This window comes from Ipomoea nil, unplaced genomic scaffold, assembly GCF_001879475.1.
Source record: "Ipomoea nil cultivar Tokyo-kokei standard unplaced genomic scaffold, Asagao_1.1 scaffold3321, whole genome shotgun sequence".
Taxonomy (NCBI): domain Eukaryota; kingdom Viridiplantae; phylum Streptophyta; class Magnoliopsida; order Solanales; family Convolvulaceae; genus Ipomoea; species Ipomoea nil.
The window spans coordinates 4,709,113-4,732,256 of record NW_017619749.1 but is presented as its reverse complement, the minus strand read 5'-3'; the positions used below and the strand labels follow the sequence as shown (position 1 = coordinate 4,732,256).

Genomic DNA, 23,144 nt, shown 5'->3' with positions numbered 1-23,144 from the left:
GATGGAATATGTTTGTTGGCAAGACTGTTACAGCTGTGTATGTTTGTGTATACATACAAATTTTTTAGGTCATGAAAACTTAGTGGACAGGGAAATGATGAATCCTTGTGAAAATGATTAGAGAGATTTTATGTGTTTCGTGAAATGTTGGAATATAGATCCATTTGTTTTGATACTGTTTTCAATTTTAAAAAGAGGATTGTTGGTGCCACTTTTGATCTATTGGACAATTATATTTTATCGTGCCCATATTGGTTGACGTATTCCTGTTGAATGCGCTTGGAAAATTGAAGTTTTAGATCTTGAGTTATTTTATAATAGCTATTTATAAATTTGGTTTTTAGATATGTTAATTCAATATTAAAAATATTTATTACATCGATTGATACTGCATGTTCATCCAAAGTGCATTGGTATCTATGTAATGTTAGTTTTATTATCCAAGACTGCAAATCCACTATGTCTTTCTTTTCCCGTTGCTTATTTAGTCTTGTGCCTAGATCATACTCATACTTAGCTCTTGCTACAGCGATTTTTACTCATATAGCATGTAGTGATTCTCTCATACTATTTTTACATGCGTATTGTGGGAATTGACTGCCCAATATTTATATTTTAATAAGTATTTTATATCAAACAGGTAAATAAGTCATTTTTGTGAAATTGAATTAATTTGCGTTGTTCATGGACCTAATTGTAATTTTATTTATTTTTAGTTTGGTGGCCTAATTACATTTTAGTGGGTAGTTGGATGACCTATTTGACCATTATTCCTTACTATTATTATTAAAGAAGGACATTTTAATATTTATACAACTTCTTTCATTCTCAATTCTAATAATTCTATTTCTCTGTACCAAACAACGTAATTTAAATTCCTATTTTATTTTCACATTATTGATTTCCCACCAAATTTTAATTTTTTTTGGTCATAATTCATTCTTTCCAACCAAGTGCACTATAGTTATGACCATGAGACCATGAGTAACTGAGGTAGATTTTCTCGTTATAAAAATAAAAGGCTGGTTGGGCATTGGACCAAATTTATTACGTACTGTTGACCATCAATTACAAGCAACGAATTAAATAATGATGATGGATCCAATTAAATAATGATGAATAACTTAAAAGATTTAAAATACAAATCTCCAATATAAATAAGGTCACACTTGTGTAAGATCATTTGATCTCACAGAAAAGTCGAGTCAGATCATATCAATATCAAAATGTAATATTTATATTGAAAAATGTAATACTAATTAAGAATAAAGTATTTGTTACTTATGAGAAAAATGTAAACTTTTAAATACAAATGTAATACTTTTATATTATGATGAAAAAATATTACTTTTTTTCATCAAAAGTATTATATTTTTCCTTATAAGTAATGTTGGCAAGTATTTGTTAATTACTTATAGAGTAAAATGTGATAGTTTTGATAAAAAATGTAAAAATATTATATTTTCCTTCAAAAGTATTACATTTTCATATAAGTAATAAATATTTTATTTTTATTTTAGTATTGCATTTGTTAATATAAGTATTACATTTAATCTTGAACTGACACGTCTCATTGATAAGGATACGTGAGATGGTCTCACACAAATTTTTGCCGTATAAATATATAATGAGCTAACCCATAAATTAATGATTAAATGAAATTCGAAAAAAAAAAAAAAAAAACTGACATCGTCATTCGTCCCGACACCACATACAATCCGTTTCAAGTTTTATACGTGATGAACCCTGCGATGGCCGATGGAAGAACTTTGCACAAATAGACCATTGGGGTTTCTTGAAAAGAAACACTTGAAGTACTTTCTCAATCTTATTTTATATAATTTATTCATTATTTATAAATTAAATCAATTATTTGTATACTTTCTCTGTCTCATTTTATATGTCTTACTTACTACTTATTAGTCAAATAATCTCTTTCTTCTTTATTTATTGTTTTTAAATATTTTTAACTTATTATTTTTGTGTTTAATAATACTTTTAACGTAATTTATAAATATATAAATTTTGTATACTAATATTAAAATTAATATTATAAAAAAATAATTTAAAAATAACTTCTGTCAAATCTCGATAAAATTTATATATCAAATGAAACTATGTGGCTGTCCGTGAAGCTTGAGTCTTCCATAGCAGTGAGCATCCTTAGGCAAGAAAAAGAGGATGAGAGCACAATATGCTCATCATGAATTGTGGGGTGCTGATTTGAAAAGGCAACAATTATGCAGATGACTTTATACATTTATATTTTAAAAATAAGAGGAAGTAGTACAACTTGAATCCATAAACTTTTAAAACAATTAATTTAACATTTAGTCCTTGCATCTTGAAATTGTGTCGTGACCAAATGAGGCGACAATACATTTTTGTCAAAATTAAATTTAAATAATGAGAAGTACCTGAGTTTTATTATTTAAAAAATAAAATTATTCGACCTCGAAGGTTGCTGAATAGAGAGTGAGATTGTCGTCAATTGAGGTACATACATGCATTGCATGCAAATTGAATGGCTACGAAGTACGAAAATATTTAGTTTGACTTTCATTTGTTTGATTGGTCACCTAGTGTAACTCATATCATAATAAAATATTTATCATTATACTAAAAATTATAGCTATTGACGAATGAATACGTGACTTTATTTTCTTATACTATAACTCTTGTCAAAGTCAAGTGTTTACCATCACGTTGCTAATGTCAAAATCAAACACTTATCAGTTATCAATATGCTAAAAGCCTTACTGTACTGCCAAACGTATGACTTTATTTCTTTATGTTAGTGCAACACATGTCATGATCAAATATTTACCACTTTGTCAAAAGTTATAGTTAGTAACAAATGTACAATTTTATTTTCTTATAATTGCACAACAATCTTCCAAGCTTCCTCCCGACACCTGCCAACCTCAATTGCTTAGCATGACCTGCTCTAATACCAATTGTTAAATCAAGTACTTGCCACTATGTCAAAAGCTATAACTATTAGTGCATACACAAGTTTATTTCGTTATACTTACATTGTGTAGTAGTCAATGTTATGTTTTAATACTAGAATGTTGAACTCATTCTTCAACCCTCATACGTCCAACAACTCACTTAATCTCGTTATTATATAAATATAAATATAAATTTTTCATGTTTTATGTATATGTTTTTAATGTTTTTCTCCGTGGAAAAAAATGTGATAGAATACACTTTAATATAGTATCAAAAGCATATACATATACTTAAAAAATTTAAAAAGCATTTCCGAGATTTAATATTAATAATAAGGCAAAAAATTGTGTGAATGGGACGGGTGAGGATGAAAATGTAATACTAATCATGAATAAAATGTTTATTATTAATATGAGATAGTGTAATATTTTTGAAAAAAATATTAATGTAATACTTTTACATTTTGATTTAAAACGATTACTCAATAAATTTTTTCTCATAATTATTACATTTTCTCTTATAAAGAACAACTACTTGCCAACATTGAAAGTTGTAATACTTTTACATCAAAATGTAAAAGTATTACATTTTTCTTCAAAAGTATTAAATTTTTATTTTATTTTATAAGAGATATTTTATTCCTGATTAGTATAACGTTACGTTGTTTCGTATAAGTATTACCGAGCATATTTTTTATGTTAATCTAGCTCAACCCATATAATGAATGTTTATTCGTGAGACGGTTTTACATACAAGTGTAACTACCCTAATAATAATAATAATGAAGAATCGTGTACTTTGATAGCATCGTAATTATCTTTTAAAATAAAGGTTTCAAGTTCCAATCACATCCTAATCTTTTAGAAAGTATTTAAAAATAATAATAATATTAGTAATATCTTTAGATATATATCATAAATACCACGTAAGGCAACATGATATTTTCTTCATCTGATTCTGAATTAAGAAAACATACATGGAATTCAAAAAGTCAGCGATATACACATTGGCAACGGATGGGAGTAGTTGGGATCAGAGTTGATCGAGAAGAAGTGAACAAGTTCCCATGCTCACCTTGTTCATCATCAAATTCTGGATAAGCGCATGCATAACGGTGCTCGAATTTCCATGTTACTTTTTCATTCAATTCCCTCTCTGATATATATCTTGATCAAAACAACTATTTAATAAACCTTCCACTCTATTCTTCCTCTCCCAGTGTTGCGAGTTATGTTTCACGTGCCCACTCCTCTCTCATCTGATCATGTGTAAGATCACAGCTCGCTGCTCGCTGCTAGCTGCACCGGCCACCCATTAATACTTAAAAACATTGCATGGGCACACTTTTCTAGACTCTCTTGTACACTCAATTTACTTTTCTTTCCTACTTTATTTTTTCTATAAATCAGACATGAGAATCATACTTCACTTGCTTTACTTCTTTTTCCGTGTGACAATAATATACATATCTGTATCTCAAATATATATATATATATATATATATATATATATATATAAAGAATTATTTTCAAATACAAACCCCTTAAAATATAAATTCCCTTTAAAATAAAACTGTGCATATAAGTCTGTTAATGTGTGCACGAGCTAATCCCAGATATTATTAGCAGTGTACCCAGTGTGCATGTAAGTATGTTAATGTGTGCACGAGCTTTGATTGATGGTTGTAATTTTTTCGAACTACGCGCTGTGTGCATATAAGTATGTTGTGTGCACGAGCTTTGATGGATGGTTGTGATTTTTCTTCCTACGCGCTGTGTGCATATAAGTATGTTAATGTGTGCATGAGCTAATCCCAGAAATTGTTGACCGTGCGCCTTGTGCACATGTAAGTATGTTACTGTGTGCACGAGCTCAAGTTTGTATTTAAGAGTTTGTATTTGAATGCAACCCTATGATTATTTTCAATTACAAACCCTCCTTAAAATACAAACTGTGTGCATGTAAGTATGTTAATGTGTGCACGAGTTTTGATGGATAGTTGTGATTTTTTCGTCCTACGCGCTGTGTGTATGTAAGTATGTTAATGTGTGCATGAGCTTTGATGGATGGTTGTGATTTTTCATCCTACACGCTGTGTGCATATAAGTATGTTAATGTGTGCACGAGCTCAAATTTATATTTTAAGAGTTTATATTTTAAGGGGTTTGTATTTGAATGCAACCAAATATATATATATATATATATATATATATATATATATATATATATATATATATATATATTAATACTGATCGTAAATGTTCACTATAAACTATATGGACACAGAATCACGATGGTTGATGGGTCAAAGATTTTGTAGCAATCATGACCATATGTTGACAATGAAGACCATTGTGGTATGTTTCTACCACGGCGCAGGAGTGGAAGTGCAATGCGTTCCTACAAGGAAATCCACCCTCATTTTGTCACTCATCCAAACCAAACAAAAACTTGCTTCTAGCGGTATGGTAAGAATTCGATTCTTGTTACAAATAAAAAAAAAAAATTGAATTCAAATTAAGTTTTTCGTACACAAAAGTATATAAATTGATGTAAGTTATGAAACTATATTAACTGAATTTTTCTTCTTATAAGCTTGAAACTGAATTTACAAAATTCAAAATATAGTCTTGTAAATTCGAAAACTCTGGCCAAACAAAGAACAATATCTGTAAACAAAAAAGAGACGGATCGGGCAAGTGTTCAGGGTTACATTGATATGCTAACCGGGCAGCTAGTATATTCACGTGGTGAAAGCAAACCCTCATAAATACTGGGATGTGACAGTAGAACTAGCAATATAATAGGGTAGAGAGAATTTTGGGATGTAATTAGGAAGAATCCACAACTACATGCACTTTGGTGCAAAGTCTCCAGAATTATTTAAGGGTTTATTTGATATTACTATGTATATTTGGATTGGAGTGTGTTTGTATGCATGTAGTTGTTAATTATTGGAGTTATTGGACTGTCCCACCACAGTTCAGTTTGGTACAAATTAAGCTTTTATGCAAAAAAAAAAAAAAAAAAAAAAAAAAAGATTATTGAACTCCAGCCGCTAGCTTTAACTTTATTTATTAAAGGTAGATTAATTACAATAGCCTAGCTTAGCTAGCGCGCAAAGCTTCCAAATCATTCAGACCTTTCTAGCTATATCCAACTTAATTACGTCTTAATTTTATTCAACTTGCAGGTAGGATATATAGGCAAGTGTTATACCATTCATGTTACATTGTGAATCTTAGTCAAAAACTTAAATATCTATAGTTAACATGTTTTACATTGTAATTAATAATTTTTGTACTTATAAACAAAATAAAAGCACATAATATGATAACTATAGATACATAAGTATATAAGATGATAACTGTAGACCCATAAATTGTTAACTGCATGTACAGAATATATTAATTGTATAAACACACAAGATGTTAGTTAACATCTTATATGTTTATAGGTTATATTTAACATATTTTGTACATGTAGTTAATTGTTTATGTGTTCGTAGTTATCATTTTGTGTGTTTGTAATTACTATATGGTGTGCCTTCAATTTGCTTATAGGTACATAAATAGTTGATTGCATGTACAGAATGTGTCAACTACGAATACAGAATTTGAAAGCTATTTTTCGACTATAATCCACAATGCTAGAAAGACCCTAATGCAGAAAGGAGTTTACTTACCAGGGAGGGATTGTGTTTGGTAGAAAGTAGTATTTGGCCCTGTTTGGTAAAGTAGTTAGTCTATAAGCTAATTTTGACTTATTTGACCACTATTAGTTGTTGGAATAAGGGTCAAATAGACCATCGAACTGCACACGATAAAACAATTAGGCCATTGAACTTAAAAAATCAACAATTAGGTCCCTAAACTAATCAATTTCAAACAATTCTTCCAATTTGAAGGTTTCCAACAGGTCAACAGGTCATCTCCCAAATTAATTATTTTTTTAAAATATAAATTTTAAAAAGTAATTATTTTTAAATTAAATTAAAAAAAAAAAAAAAAAAAAAACTGGAATCCAGCCGGAGACGACCGTCTCCGGCTGGAACCAGTTTTTTTTTTTTTTTTTTTTTTTTTTTTTTTTTTTTTAATTTAAATAATTAATTTTTAAAATTTAAATTTTAAAAAATAATTAATTTGGAAAGATGACCTGTTGACCTGTTGGAAACCTTCTAATTGAAAGAATTGTTTGAAATTGATTAGTTTAGGGACCCAATTGTTAATTTTTTAAGTTCAGTGGCCTAATTGTTTTATTGTGTGCAGTTCGATGGCCTATTTGACCCTTATTCCTTAGTTGTTTCATTTGGTTTAGAAATCAATATAAGTGTTTAGTTAATTAGTTTTATGTATTCTAAAATGCTAAAATTCAAAAAGCTGCTTAAAGTAATTTTTTTCAATTAATTTTTTGAGAAAAGAAATTATACCAAACAGCTATCAGCTAAAGCCATTTATCAAACATGGCCTTTATGTTTTGATTTGTCTACTCCATTAATAACTGATTTCGTTGTGGTCAACTTGTAAACTTAACACGACTTTTCGTTAAAACGTGTAGTAAATTGATTGAATAATTTTTATTTTTTATTTTTGTAAATCACCATGTGGTCCGGGTCTTTCTCTGTTCGTTTAACGGTCCAAGTCCACCCGGTTCGCTCGGGAGACACAGAAGCTGACCCAAAGAGAATCGTCACTTATGGGAATCGAACCCAGGTTATCCCAAAATTCTTCCCCACAAAGAGAGCTCATTTGCCACTTGAGCTACCCTATTGGGTTAAATTGATTGAATAATTATGATAAGGAAAATGTATGTACTCTCATTACTCGTAACTTGTACTATCACACATAAAACTATTGAGATTCACATGAAAAAATAGCTTGTGGGCTCAAACTCATCACCTCCCACATAAGGGGTGCATTTGGCAAATTATACGTGCACCAGGGCGCACAATGCATTGTGCGACCATTGTGCGCCTTGGCCCAAAACAACATCGTTTTGTACCTTTTCACGTGTCTAGTGTTAATTCCTTTAAAAAAAATCACGTTTCTAATGTAAAGAATTGTATAATAGAATACCAAAATTTTATACTTGAAAACATATAGAATTTTAAAACTGAATACACATAGGCCCTGTTTGGTAAAAAATTGGCTTATAGGTCAATTTTAGCTTATTTGGCCACTATTAATTGTTTGATTTAGTTAAAATATCAATATAAATGTTTGATTAATTAGTTTTTTGCAACTCTAAAAGACTAAAAGGCTGAAATTCAAAAAGCTACTCCAAGCAACTTTTTCAATTAGCCTTTTGAGAAAAAAAATTATACCAAATAGCTATCAGCAAACATCTAATTTACCAAACACTTTTCTATAATCAGCTAATGTTATCAACTATTTATACCATCTAATTAACACAATCAGCTAACAACTAACAGCTATCAGCTAACAGTCATTTTACCAAACAGGGCCATAATCTTTTTTGAAAGATAATACACATAATCTAACTTAATACATAATATATATAAACTCTTAACATAATATACGTAAACTCTTAACTCTTAAAAAAAAAAAATCATATTTTGAATGTACATAATTATATAATAGATTGTACAGAATTTTATACCTGAACAAAAAATTTTATACATGAAATTAACAAAATTCCATCATTTTGGGAGGCACGGGATGATATAACAATTGGTGTAACTTGGTAGCAGCAGACCACAAGATGCTTGGTTAATATATAATAAATTTAATGCCGGTTTTCTTTGAAACAGGTAGTAAGTTGACGGCTTAATTGAGATAATCTAGTTGCGGATATTAATTAAATATATATATATATATAGAGTAAATTTAATGTCAGTTTTTTTTAGTTTTTTTTTTAACCTTATAGTAAGTTGACTGATTGATTGAGGTAATCTGGTTCCGGATCGGATGTCACTTATATATATATATATATATATATATATATATATATATATATATATATATATATTATATGTAGAAGTAAAAGGGGGCCGGGGGTGAGTGAAGACATATATACTACTTATATATGCATATAGATATAGTTGTTGGTATATAGTAAGTGGGAGTGCATGCATGATATGATGGGGATAGGGAAGAAGCACAAAGCTTTTGGGATAATGGTGATCATTCAGTTGACGTGTACAGGGATGACCCTTCTCTCTAAAGCAGCCATTTCTAGAGGGATGAAACCTTCCGTTTTTGTTGCTTATCGACAAGCCTTCGCCGCTCTTGCCTTGGCTCCTTTCGCTTTCTTCTTCGAAAGGTCATCACCCAATTCTCTTTTCCCTTATTAGCTTCTTCAATTTCAATTCTTAGCTTGCTTTCTTCTTAATATTATTTTCTGGATGCATGGTTTCACCCAATTTCAGGCAGAACTCAGCTCATCTCTCATGCAAATTGCTATGCAAGATTTGCATCCTCTCCTTGTGTGGGTAAGCGTTACGTTGAACTTGTATCTATCTACTATATATACAAATTGAATTACATATATACATATTATGATGGAATATAATTGAAACAACATTGTATTGTATTTAATGTGTGCGAATTGAATAGTGCAGAATTAACCTGAGCTTGAACCTGTTTTACATGGGGTTGAACTATGTGTCTGCAACGTTTGTTACAGCAGCCACCAACACCATCCCTGCTATGGTGTTTATCATAGCAATTTGTTTAAGGTAATATTATATTGTACTGTTGTTTAATACATACATACTAAATCTTTTGTCAGTCCATTAGTTGGTGATGATATATTATATTGACAACAATGTTTGACAACAATGTTTTTAAATTTGAAAAAAAAAAAAAAAAGGTTGGAGAGGTTGGCGATAGAGAAATCCCATGGAAAAGCTAAAGTGGTGGGTTGTGTGTTGAGCATAATTGGGGCCATGGTTTTTACCTTGTATAAAGGCCCTACCTTGTACCCACCTAAAGCAATGCAAAAGTCTGACCTTTCCGCAAACACTACATATAGTAAACAAGATTGGATAAGAGGTTCTCTTCTTATTCTTGGAGCTAACTTGACATGGTCACTTTGGCTCATCATGCAGGTAATTAATAATATTTTAATATTATTTTTTCTTTTTAAAAATTATATTTCTTGAAAGCTAAGAATAATAATTAATATTCCTTGGGGCCTGTTGTTATTAAATTAGGCTCCTATCATGAAGCAATATCCAGCAAAGCTTCGGCTGGTAACTCTTCAGTGTTCCATTTGCTGTGTAATGTCAACACTGTGGGGTGCAATTAAGGAGAGAGATTTGTCATCATGGAAACTTGGATGGGATATCAATCTTCTATCTGTGGCATATTGTGTAAGCTAAGTATAATTAAATATATATATTTTTATTTTTTATTAAATAAAAAGAAGAAGTAGAAATAAAATGGTGATATATATGCATTTATTCAGGGAATAGTGGTGACAGGGATATCTTATTGGTTACAAGCATGGGTTGTGGAGAAGAAAGGGCCAGTATATGCAAGCATGTTCACTCCATTGGCACTTATGTTGACAGCCTTCTTTTCAGTTCTTTTTTTGAATGAAATCCTTCACTTGGGCAGGTCAGCTCACCTCATCTTTCTATCATTTAATCATCATGTCCTGTCCCTCTCTTCCTAGCTTTTTCTACTTTCTTTACAATTATATAATATATGTATGATTGAAACCCTTTAATTAGCTTCCAAATTTTGTATGATTGAATTCCTTCAAATTGCTAGCTAGCTTCTGTCCAACTAATGGACTCTTCTTTTTAGTACATTGGAAGATCAGATCTCAGATCCAGGATTGCGTTCTAAATATGACAACAATAGTGACTGCTATTTATGCTAACGTTTAGTGTAAAGTAGCATTATATTCTGTGGTGATGGATGCCACCATTTTAGCTGTGGGGTCATTTCATCCCCATGGAACTTTCAAGTTTCAACAATGGACTCTGCATATTAAAACAAAAAAATATTTAATTCATGATATGACTCAGGTTTTGAATTTATAAACCCTAGCTAGAAATGTAAAAACTATAACATTATTCAATGTATATAGTACGGGTTCAAACAGGCAGATACTATAAAATTTAAGTGTATGTTTGGGTGGACCAAAAATCATTATATTGTTGTGATTATAGATATATACGAGGTTTTGATTACAAAATATTCATGATTTTAACGCATCAAAATGTTAGGTTATGTGTAATTAATCTGGTGAAATTCGATTTAGTTGAAACTTAATTATTGTTATTGATTGGATGGTGTATGATGTATGTAGTATCTTGGGAGCAGCTTTGCTGGTGTTAGGGCTTTATGGGTTTTTGTGGGGGAAGCAAAAGGAGAACAAGAATATGGTGGTGAATCAAAGCAAAGAGGTGGTTGAATTGGACACGGTTTCTCGCACATCGGCCGATATCCAGGTGGCGGTGGTGGTGGCCATGGATGCTCCCAAAACATGATCATCATGTTGCATTTCATTATTCAAGATTTTGATCCCATCCACCCTACCTTAGCTTTTAAAATCTCCAATATCATTTTCAAATAAAAGATGATTATATATATTATCCCTTTTACTATCAAGTTATTATTATTACTAGTACTAGTATTCTAGCTTATATGTAGACTTGTAACATTTCTTAATTTGTTGTTATCTTCGCATCTATATATAGCTTTTTAATGTGAGACGCACTTAAAAATTCAATATCTTTATATTAGTTGGTTTAGATCCATATGAGTATGAGTGTATGGTTAGTTAATTAGGATTAAGTTTGTCTATGTTTATCTTATTTTATTAATATTAGTTTAGAGATTTATATTTATCTTTGATTTGTTAGGATTAGATGGTAGTTTGTTATGATTATAGTTATCCACAAAACTAGAATTCTTGCATTATAAATAAATTTTTTTACAGAAAACTAACTCAGTTTTCAAGAACTCAAGATGAGTTCTACTATAAGTTGATTATGGTAAAATCCATGGCTCATTAAGGAAGGTTCAAGTCCAATTACACCAAACCCCAATAAATAACTTTACGACTTATTTTAATTAGTGGGAAATCTGCACCAATATTGGTTAATAATTTATATGTAATTAATTTTCAGACTTGACCTGTTGACAATAATCGAATTCATGACTTTCAAATACAAAAATGATATTGTTTTCAAAATAAAAATAAAAATACTTCACTCACTTAGTTATTCCTTTTAGGACATCATATCAATCTATATTATTAACCTTTAATAAGGGTAGACACATATTACAATATAATTATGTAAGAATTAAAGAAGGTAAATAAACATATTAACAGAATATATTAATAATGTGGGATTAAAGTAATAAAAAAATGTGGGATTAAAGTGGTTGGAGGGAGGGAATTACATACGAAAGGAATTGCAATTCTATGGGAAAAGAATAATGTTGGATTAAAGTGGTAATTTTAATTACAGTGATTGGTTTGCAAGAATAAAATTACGGAGAATTTTAATTTCAATGTTTGATATACATGGGAATTGAAAGGAATAATTAGTATAAAGTCTAACATGCACATACTTATTATTATTATTGTTGTTGTTATTGTAAATCTTAAATGACCAAATTCAAATGTTGGGTTTTGAAAATTTATGTAGCACGCTGTAAATAAATTCTAAAATTGCATAACGAAAGCAATAAAATAAATTAGATTAATAGATAAGAGAGTTTTGAGAAAACATATTTGATTGAGGTTGTCTACTGATTGACGTTCTGTGTTGAGAGTAGAAGATGAAGACACGCTATAATCGAAAGAGGGAGGTCAAACATCAATTTTAAGTTAAAAAATAGGGGTAATTTTGTTTCAAAGTTATTTTTATTCTTCCTAAGATTCATGGAATTGAAATAACATAGGGAGGCATGGGATTCTAATTCCATGAAAATGTCCAACCAAACGAAGGAATATGCTTACCTTTGAAATTATGTGAGAATTAGGTAGAATGAAATTGTAATTCTCTCCAACCAAATACCGTTTATATCACATTGAGATCATCATCCACGTAAGGGTAATATAATAGTGCACGTTAAGTTAGTTGAAGCTCTACATTGTGCAACGATTGCCTGCAATTTTTGGGTTGATAAATTTGATTTGTTTGAAGAATGTGATGAACAGTAATAATGTGATGGCCTGCAGTAATTATTTATGATTTCGTTAATTTCTTGTAATATGCTTTTTTATTGTTTGTAATGCGTAATTTTAAAATTTTGTGGTAATTAATAAAAAAAATTCATATTAACGTTATTATGCTATAATTAAATGCACATATTCAACATGTAATTCCAATATAGGACATGTTTGATAAAATAGTTAGCCTATCAGTCAATTCTGATTTATTTTATTACTATTAACTGTTTGACTTGGTTAAACCATCAATATTAATATTTGATGAATTAACTTTTTGTAAAGACTTATTGCTCTAAAATGTTAAAATTCAAAAAGCTACTCAAAGTAACTTTTTCTATAAGCTTTTTGAGAAAATCATTTTGTATGTAAAAGCTTGCAATTAATTTACCAAATATTTTTCTACAATCATGTAATATTATCAACTAGTTAAATCCATTAATCCAATCAACTAATAGTCATTTACTAAACACCTCCATAGTCATCATTGTAAATGCACATACTCATCACATGCATATTCAATTGGGACATTATTACAAAGATTTTAAAAAATAAAAAAGGAAAATGATATTTTCCTCTCCAAAATTTTTCCTTAATATTTCATCCCATTAGGGTTGTGCAACGGACGGATCGGATCGGATCGGACTGGTTTTCCGTTCATCTGATCGGATTGCGGATTAAAATTTTGAAGTCCTATCCGTCCGTTTTGAAACTAAAACCCTATCGGATATGCTATGTCGGATTTCGGACTACTCGGATCGGATGTCGGACCTAATTCGGATTTGGAAAAGTTCATTGATAATTGAAAATAAAAAACTGAAAAAACATAATAATGATAATATGATTAACAAAATAAGTAATAACTAATAAATTAACAAACTAAAACATGCAAGTGATGCAACAACTTAATAATGGACAGTTTGGAGAGCAAAATAATTCAAGTTTACAAACCAAAGTGCAAAAAGTAAACGAATACATAAAGAATATAAGTTTAAGTGTTTAACTTCCAAAACATTACAAATTTGAAGTTAATCACTTAAACAGAACTTCAGCAAAACAGCAAGTCAGCAATCATTCAAGTAATCCAGTCTAGGCCTTTTCATCAAATCATCAATCACCATTCACCATTTCTACACGACTACACTTCTTCCTGTTAATATGAAAACTTAACAGAATATTAGATTATTAGACAACCTATGTAGTCAACAGCTAACTAAGTAGGGGCATTAGGCTAATAGCCTTATAGGCTCAGATTGCAATTTTCCATTTCAAGCTAGGATAGTGGCAAATTGCTCAAATGTGTTATTATAGCACATGAGCAACATAGCAACACTATACCATTTGTTCAGACAGTGGTGGAAGCATCATCATTGCCAAAAAAACAAGTAAGAATAAATAATAATGCATTAAAACTGAACAGAGATCAGTTAAGAGGATGAGAGAAATACCAGAGATCCAGAATGGATGTAATGGGTGTTATGGGAGTATGGCAACTCTAAGTGGGGCAACATTTCTATAATATACTTATAGAAAGTTGCCAAGCCACATAGACTGCAGATATTCTCACAGTTTCATCTTTTGAAGGCCATCAGCAAACAACAGTACAACACCATAACATATAAAGATAAATAATTACTGAAAACATTACAGGAATGGATGGCAGCATTGATGGTAGAGTAGTTCCAGCTCCAGTGGGTAACTCTGCAAAACAGTTAAGAATTAGTAGTTAGTTATAGACTTACAAATTACAAAAGTACAAAAGAAATGATGTAAGAAATATATATATATATATATATATATATATATATATATATATATATATATATATATATATATATATATATATAATTTACCTTTCTCCAATCTCTCAACCTCATCTAAATTTTCCTCAACTGTGATTGGCTGATTATGTAACCTCAACCAATCTTGGGTACACAGTAAAGCTTCCACAATTTTAGGAGTCAAGGAACTCCTAAATGCATCAAGCACCCTCCCACTTGTACTAAATGCACTCTCAGATGCAACTGTGGAAATAAGAACTGCAAGTACATCTCTAGCCATTTTGGAGAGAATAGGAAATCTCTCACTATGATTCTTCCACCACTTTAGAACATCAAAACTCACAGATTCATCATCCTCAACCAGATTTTCACTCAAGTAAATTTGTAGCTCTGTCTGCTTACTGCTTCCACCACCACTCTCCAATCTTTTTTTTTTAAGTTCACTCTTCATCCTTGAGACAGGCCTACCAACTGTACAAGTAGGAGGATGAGACTGGACAGGTTGGTTAGATGATGAACTGTCAGAGTATGTAGCTGCATAGTCATTGTACAATGCAACCATTGAATTTTGGACCTTGGCAAAACATTCTTTGCCTTTGGCCTCTCCATACAACTGGACAAACTGGTGAGGCATGTACTCCTCTTTATCTCTAGGGTCCAAAATATTGGCAAAGAAAATGATATGGTTCATTTTTTCTGGATCTCCCCAGTACTTATCAAACTTCTCTTTCATTTTTGTCCCCATTGCCTAATAAATACAGAAACTCAGAAAGCATAAGCATTTAAAAACACAAACAAGTAAACAACTTACAAGATATACTCATATACAGAATTACACAAATAAATTGTACAAGTTTTTTACCTTTTCAGTTCTGTCAGCTTTAGTCATATCTTCCAGCATACAACTGAGATCAGAGATCTCAGAGAAGAATGTGTTAGAAGTGACATAAAGAGAACCAGATATTCTCACAGTCATTTCATAGAAAGTTTTCAAAAGCTTCATTAAGCTTTCAACAGTCTCCCAATCAAGGAAAGAAGGTGCAGAACCCAAGTCAGCAGAAAAAGAAGGATCATTTTGATGATATGAGTCAAAGACACTTTGATATTGAATTGCAGTGTTGAGCATAAGGTAGGTGCTGTTCCACCTTGTAGGGACATCAAGCTGCAAAGCTGATTTGGCTTCCACCCCAATGAGTTCAGCAAGTTCTCTGAACTTATTCAACCTAGCAGGTGAGTTCCTAACCCATCTCACTGCATCCCTCACCCTTTTAACTGACTCATCTGCAAACCTCAAGCCATCTTGAACCACTAAATTTAAAATATGGGCTATACACCTCATGTGCATATACTGCAACCTAACAGAAGAACCCCCCCAAGACAACAACTTGCTTTTAAAGAATCCCATAGCTGTATCATTAGAAGAAGCATTGTCCACTGTCACAGTGAACACATTTTTAATCCCCCACTCCAACAGACAACTCTCTAAGGCTTTAGCAATATACTCCCCCCTATGAGAAGAAACAGGGACAAAGGAAATGATTTTTTTCTGAAGCCTCCACTGGTCATCAATAAAATGTGCAGTAATGCACATATAATTAATCCTTTGGACAGAAGTCCAAGTATCAGTGGTTAAACTGACCCTTTGGGTGCCCACCCTAAACAACTTCTTAAGACTCAACCTCTCATCTAGGAAGATTTGGTAGATATCCCTAGAAATAGTCCACCTAGAAGGAATCTGAAACCTTGGACAAGCTACAAGAATAAACTTCTTGAACCCCTGACCCTCAACAAACCTAAAAGGGAGTTCATCTATTATGATCATCTCACATAATGCCCTTCTAATGGCTTCTTGATTAAAGACCCAAGTCCCCAAAACCCCCACAGGAGCCTCTGTTGCAGAAGTTGCAACAGTATTGAATGTGAGAAGGGACTGCTTCATATCCTTTGAGACAGGATTTTTTAGGCATGCCATCATATGATTTTTCAGTGATGATGTGCCATGTTTCTTTGACTCACAGAAAAACACTTTCAGGCAGTAAATGCACTTGCCTTGAACCACTATATTTTCAGAGTTCTTTATCTTTTCAAAGTGATCCCAGACTGGAGACCTAGACTCTACCACCCTCCTCTTTTTTGCAGGAACAACAGGAGCAACCTGAGGCTACTGAGCAGGATTCTCAGTGCCTTGGGCTTGTCCTCCATGTCCCTCTTGAGTTGAGGGTTGAGGTCCAGAGTCAGGAACATTGATGCTTTCCATCTAAAATGATGGGCATCAATTACTCAGCAAAGACAACAAGCCAACAATCACATTCACTGATTCACATAAACATACAAAGAAATCTGGATTCAGACACTTTTTTGTGTCATCATGTATCAAGATTTCACAATTTCATATTTACATATTTACATATTTACATTCAAATATTCAATTAAGGGTAATACATCCATAAACATACTCAAATAATGAAAGAAATCCAGATTCAGGAATTGTATCCAATTCATCATTATCTGGATTTCATGTTAATGGCTTCCACCAATAAATGGAAATTTCAAGTTTGAAACTTGATAATTTCACATTCAAGCCTTTAACAGATTACAATATCATAGTCCACACAAATCACAGATTCACAGGTACAAAACTAGGGTTTCTGCTTCCACCTTTAAAGAATAGAACACAACATAGCATAATCTAACAATAACTAGGGTTTCTGCTTCCACCATACTAGATCAGAGAATAGAACACAACATAGCAACATAGCATAATCTAACACAAATATATGAGCATATGAACATACAGAGAGGAAAGAATCAACAGATCAGACAAACAAAAACTAGGGTTTCTGCTTCCACCATACTAGATCAGAGAATAGAACACAACATAGCATAATCTAAGACAAATATACTTATATACGAGCATATGAACATACAGAGAGGAAAGAATCAACAGATCAGACAAACAAAAACTAGGGTTTCTGACTTTCTGCTTCCACCATACTAGATCAGAGAATAGAACACAACATAGCAACATAGCATAATCTAACACAAATATACGAGCATATGAACATACAGAGAGGAAAGAATCAACAGATCAGACAAACAAAAACTAGGGTTTCTGCTTCCACCATACTAGATCAGAGAATAGAACACAACATAGCATAATCTAACACAAATATACGAGCATATGAACATACGAAGAGGAAAGAATCAACATATCACAAAAACTAAAACTAGGGTTTCTGATTTACTTGGTTTCCCTTATTATTCCCCGGAGAACAAGGGCCTCTAATCACCAGTCCACGTTCCACCACCAACTCAAGAAGGGCTTCCACCAGTCGACCACCGCACACCGGACAATCGGACAGTCCACAGAGACTCAGAGTCTCATACAGTCAGACTCTCAGTCTCAGAGAGGTGAGACGACTGTGAGAGACTCAAAGGAATGAGAGATTGAGAGGATGAGATTGAGAGGAGTAGAGAGCAGAGAACGAGAGAAGAGCTCTGAGCCTCTGAGAGTGAGAGAGTCTCAGAGATGAGAGATTGAGAGAACTGAGAGAAGAATCAGAAGAGTAGGGCTGCGCATCTGGCTACACAAAGGCTTCAACATACATATATACTTACCTCATACGACGTCGTCTAGCATACACAAAAACCTAACCCTAGGTTAGATCGGGTAGTCGGACGGGTCGGATGGGAAAAAACCAAATCCTATCCGACCTGCTTTATCCGACGTCGTTTTGCCTTCGGTTCGGATTAAGCTAATCGGACCACGGACGGGTCGGAAGGGGTGTTTTCGGGCGTCGGGTCGGTCGGGTATGTCGGGTTGGGTCGGGTTTGCACACCCCTACATCCCATGATGTGACTTAAAAATCATTGGTGCTCATAACGTGTGTGACCACATCATCAGTTAAAAAGAAAATTAATTGTTCAATTAGAAAATGTCATCTAAGAAGGGAAAGTTTGGAGAGTAAAATTTTAGATGGTTAGATAGCATTACTCTTTAAAAAAATTATTAAAATTTGTATCAAATGTTAATGTGATGTATTGTCATTAATTATTTAATTTAGGAAAAATTATGATCTTTTCACTCATCTCCAAAATTTGTTCTTGAGTTTTAAACTTACCAAATTTTGTTGTAATTCACTGTAATTATGTGACTAAAATTGAAAAGGAGTAAAAGTTTAGAGGAGAGGTGAAAGGAAAAACAGAGAAGAGAGCTTTGCTTTATTCATATATAGAAGACATGGAATCGAATACAGAAGGAGAAGATCCAATGATCAAAACTACATAGACAATACAAAATGAAGCAAGCTAAGCTAGCGATCTGTAGGTATATATAAACTTCATTAATTAGCGTACTTTCAATTTTTTCTTCCTCACTTTTACTTTTTAATGTGGTAAGCAATGATAATTTTTTAATGTTGTGATTCTAAAAAAAAAAAAAAAAAAAGTGCTTCAAGACGAAGATAATAATGTTGTGCTTCCATTTCTTCTTATATTGTGCGCCTAACAAGCCAACTTTCTCTTCTCTCTCAGAATTGTCGCTCTTTTGACCCCCGGGATTGTCGTTCTTTCTCTCAGCGCTGCACTATGCTTACTTTCCAGGGGTCACCCATCCCGCGATTGTCAGATGTCAAGCACGCTTAACCACAAAGTTCTATGGTACCTGGTTGCCATATCCTACTTAAAATCAATTGGTGATAGGTAGGTGTACATTAACCATTTAACCACATCTCTCTATGGTAAGCCACAGCGCCACGTCTCGAATCGAGCGGGGGTTGAACTCGGCCAACCCGGCCCACGCCCAACAAAATCTAACTTAGTGTAAAATTAATTTCTTCTCTTTTTTTTTACCCCTCTTTCCTGCATCTCACAATCTCTAGCTCTCCTCCATCTTGGCAAAAAAAGAAAAAAAAAATACAAACAGGAATGCCCTTAGGAATCGTACGATATTTACTCTACATACAGGACATTTTCTTATGGTCAATTTCATTCAAGTTGGTCAAATAGTTAGTTTGTTAACTACAATATTTCAAATTGGACTACATGTAGTAACTATCTATTGACATTTTTAGTTTGAGCCAATAAACTATAAATAACTTAGACTAGTATACTTTTTTGGCTTCGTACAAACTTAACACTCCTTTAATATCCCCACAAAGCTTCACATCAAAACTTCCTTCCTCAGTCATGAAACTCTTGAAGATTTCTGCAACAAAACGCCGCAACATACAATTAAATTACTCATTTTTCTTGGTTTGTTTAACTCTTGGTGCGCTATTACCTTGGGCAATTTGGAAGCCTTCTTGTCTCAACAACCGAAACAGTAAAGCTGTTTCGTACAAACTACTGCCATTGTTTTGGTGCTTATCAATATGTACGTGCATGCTTGCCAGGATGTTGTTTATTTCATGAGTAAAATGACGCGACAGCCCAAGTCTTTGAAGGGCATCAATAAGCTCCAGTTGCTCCAATGGCTTCGTCGCACTAGTTTCCAACATTGCCCTCACACTTTCCTTCAGCTTTGCAGCTTGCTCCAAGTATTTTTGGTCCTACATACATAGAACGAAGAAGGCCGCCGCGGGAGGGATATATATATATATATATATATAGAACAGATCGATATGAATTTTAATTAATTTGTTTGTCACTTCAATTTCAAATAAGTAATTAATAAACTAAAATTGTATGTGGATGCATGCCTGCTTTACATACTCACCAGATACACACTAGTTTGTGATTGCATAAATTCATCCGTCCAAACCTTAGGAGCATAATTCCCAGACCTCCTTTCACTTTCACTTTCGACTATTTGTGGAGACATGTGGAAGGCCGGGAAAGTTAATTAGTTAAACACCTGCACCATGCATGCCAATTAACAATTTTAATAACTCCATGTATTATATTTGTTAAATGATAGCTGAACACATATCATATAATAAGGGGAAGTCTCCCATCTTAATTAAGATCCATGAGACAGGTCGAGTTTTGATAAAAATAAAAAGTAAAGGGAAAAGAGTCAAATAAACTCGCAAACTTTAACTAAGAAGTCAAATAGGCCCCTAAATTTTTTAAAGTAATAATTAAGCCCATCAACATTGTATTTTGGTGCAATGAAGTCTAAAAATCTATTAGTTGCACCAAAATACAATGTTGATGGGTTTAATTGCTAATTTAAAAAGTTTAGGAACATATATAATTGACTTCTTAGGTAAAGTTTGAGGGCTTATTTAATTTGACCATTTTTTTCAAAAATAAAATATGATATTAATGAGGAATAAATTATTTATTACATATAATAAGGAAATGTGCAATACTTTTGAAGAAAAAAATATAATACTTTTAAATCGAAATATAATATTTATGAGTTGAACCATTATTTATGAGAAAAAAAATATGAAATTGAATTATCGTTACTTCTGAAAGAAAATGTAATGAGGAAAAATATGATACTTTTGATGAAAAATATAATATATTTAAATTAAAAGAGCAAAAAAAAAAAAAAAACTATAATACTTATTAGGAAAATGGTAATCCTTATGAAAAAAAAACTACCATTGGTCTCATATGATATACCTTTGTCAATTTGTGTGAAAAGAAACTGAGGCGGTTCTCTTTATCTTCAACTTGACTTGGTGAGAAATGTTGATGCTGAAACATGGTTATTTATAGAAAGGAAAATGTCTTCTTGACCCTTGTAGTTTCTCAAAATAACACTTGGATCCATCATCCAATTTCATTTTGAGTACACCTAAACCTACTTTGGTATTTTGCCTAATTTTGCAATGCCGTGTGTATAGAAGTCAGGGTCGTAATTATTTAGAATTATAATAATTACACGCACATTGCGCGAATGAGATAATGTCCAATGTTTATTTTTAAATAAGTATTTCAAAATATATCAATGCAATATTATATAGGAGATGTTCATGCATAGGTAATTGAATGTTAAATTTGTTAAATGTGTCAAAAAATAAAAATCCTAAGTTTCCTACAATTCTCTTGTCTATGGTATTCTACATGGCCGCCGCATCCGTGAAGCAAGCGAATCGGAGGCGACGTCCGATCGTCTTCCCCTACCGCCATCTCCACCGCAGACAGTGTTCACTTTCATTGTCTTTTCTGCCTTCACCGTTTTCTCCTCCATCTCCATCGCTACCAGTCGCTACTCAGCTCCCTTATTTTCACATTGTTGTTTCCATTTACTTTGTTTTACTGGTTTAATTTTGTTTGCAGTCTATGTGTTTTTTTTTTCGTTGTTTTGACGAGTTTCTTCCTCTCGTTTACTTAGCGAGTTCTTGTTCATAAAGCGTGAAACGGTAAAACTGGTCATGACGTATGTGAATCTCATCCTGGGTGACAAACATGAGAATGAAAAAGAGACTCCTCTGAACTATGATATATGCAGTTCAGTTCGATAGAGATATTGTCAATGGATAGAAGAATGGAAATAGATACTCAGGTGGTGTGCAAGAATATTCAACCAGTGTCAATCTTGGGTATGTTTGGCCAAATCATTAAAGAAGCTTTAAGTTCGTTCAAAGAATTCAACTTCACATTTGTAAAACAGTTTGCGAATCAAGTTTTCTTTAGCATTGCTAGGAAAGTTGTTTCTATGTCTGACTGTAAAAAATGTTTGACCATTCCATCGATCTTTATTGTAAACGCTTCAGCGTATGATTAATGAATTAGCTTCTTTATTTTCAAAAAATAAAAAATGTTGAATTTGTTCATTTAAATCGGTAATTCAAAGTATTTGAATGAAAGATAATATAAGAAAGATTGATTATAATTGACATTAAAATAAATAATTGACATTGATTATAATGTTGAACACACGTACTCACGCACATTAAGCACACGACTCACGCATCTTAGGCACAAGACTCACACACCTTAAGTACAAAACTCACGCACATTGACATTACACACACACGCACATTAAGTACAAATCTCAGGCACATTAAACACAATACTCACGCACATTGAGTACAAACCTCACGCACATTAATCAACCGCACAACCACACGGGAAGCATTGAACCGCACGGGAACCTTTCACTATATATATATATATATATATATATATATATATATATATATATATATATATATATATACTTTAATTTATACACATACAATTTGACTATGATGGTCATTTTTATATTATAGATTTCGTTTAATAGTGCCCGAATTTTTTGGTGCATTAAAACACATATTGTAATGATTACAAGTGTTATTTTTGGTACATCACGCATAT

The 23,144-nt window shown here is 32.3% G+C and overlaps 2 protein-coding genes and 1 long non-coding RNA gene across 3 annotated transcripts; 2 read left to right on the top strand and 1 right to left on the bottom strand.

Annotated features, from left to right (window-relative positions):
- The first annotated feature begins 1,040 nt into the window (after positions 1–1,040).
- On the top strand, positions 1,041–11,845 carry LOC109169707. The gene is made up of 3 exons (XR_002052290.1): positions 1,041–1,051; positions 2,688–2,693; positions 11,766–11,845. It is a non-coding gene; the product is annotated as an uncharacterized LOC109169707 (long non-coding RNA).
- Positions 8,972–11,648, top strand: LOC109169705 (WAT1-related protein At1g43650-like). Its single transcript, XM_019318584.1, has 7 exons — positions 8,972–9,237; positions 9,344–9,406; positions 9,536–9,652; positions 9,787–10,024; positions 10,130–10,288; positions 10,384–10,535; positions 11,236–11,648. The coding sequence occupies exons 1-7, from the start codon at positions 9,044–9,046 to the stop codon at positions 11,414–11,416; spliced, it is 1,104 nt and encodes a 367-aa protein (XP_019174129.1). The 5' UTR covers positions 8,972–9,043; the 3' UTR covers positions 11,417–11,648.
- Positions 11,846–17,049: 5,204 nt separating the features above from the next.
- Positions 17,050–21,505, bottom strand: LOC109169826 ((+)-epi-alpha-bisabolol synthase-like). Its single transcript, XM_019318717.1, has 5 exons — positions 21,465–21,505; positions 20,605–20,728; positions 20,170–20,437; positions 20,000–20,094; positions 17,050–17,145 (listed from the first exon to the last, which is right to left on the bottom strand). Exons 2-5 carry the CDS (start codon positions 20,707–20,709, stop codon positions 17,050–17,052), a joined length of 564 nt encoding a protein of 187 aa, XP_019174262.1. The 5' UTR covers positions 20,710–20,728; positions 21,465–21,505.
- Between the last annotated feature and the right edge of the window lie 1,639 nt (positions 21,506–23,144).

Coding starts and splice junctions, on each gene's coding strand:
- LOC109169826 (XM_019318717.1), bottom strand. CDS start 20,709: ATGTCTCCACAAATAGTCGAAAGTGAAAGTGAAAGGAGGTCTGGGAAT. Junction 20,095..20,169: donor AGGCTTCCAAATTGCCCAAG/GTAATAGCGCAC, acceptor GTTTTGTTGCAG/AAATCTTCAAGAGTTTCATG. Junction 17,146..19,999: donor GTTTGTACGAAGCCAAAAAA/GTATACTAGTCT, acceptor CCATCATTTTAG/ATGGAAAGCATCAATGTTCC.
- LOC109169705 (XM_019318584.1), top strand. CDS start 9,044: ATGCATGATATGATGGGGATAGGGAAGAAGCACAAAGCTTTTGGGATA. Junction 9,407..9,535: donor TGCATCCTCTCCTTGTGTGG/GTAAGCGTTACG, acceptor TGAATAGTGCAG/AATTAACCTGAGCTTGAACC. Junction 9,653..9,786: donor ATCATAGCAATTTGTTTAAG/GTAATATTATAT, acceptor AAAAAAAAAAAG/GTTGGAGAGGTTGGCGATAG.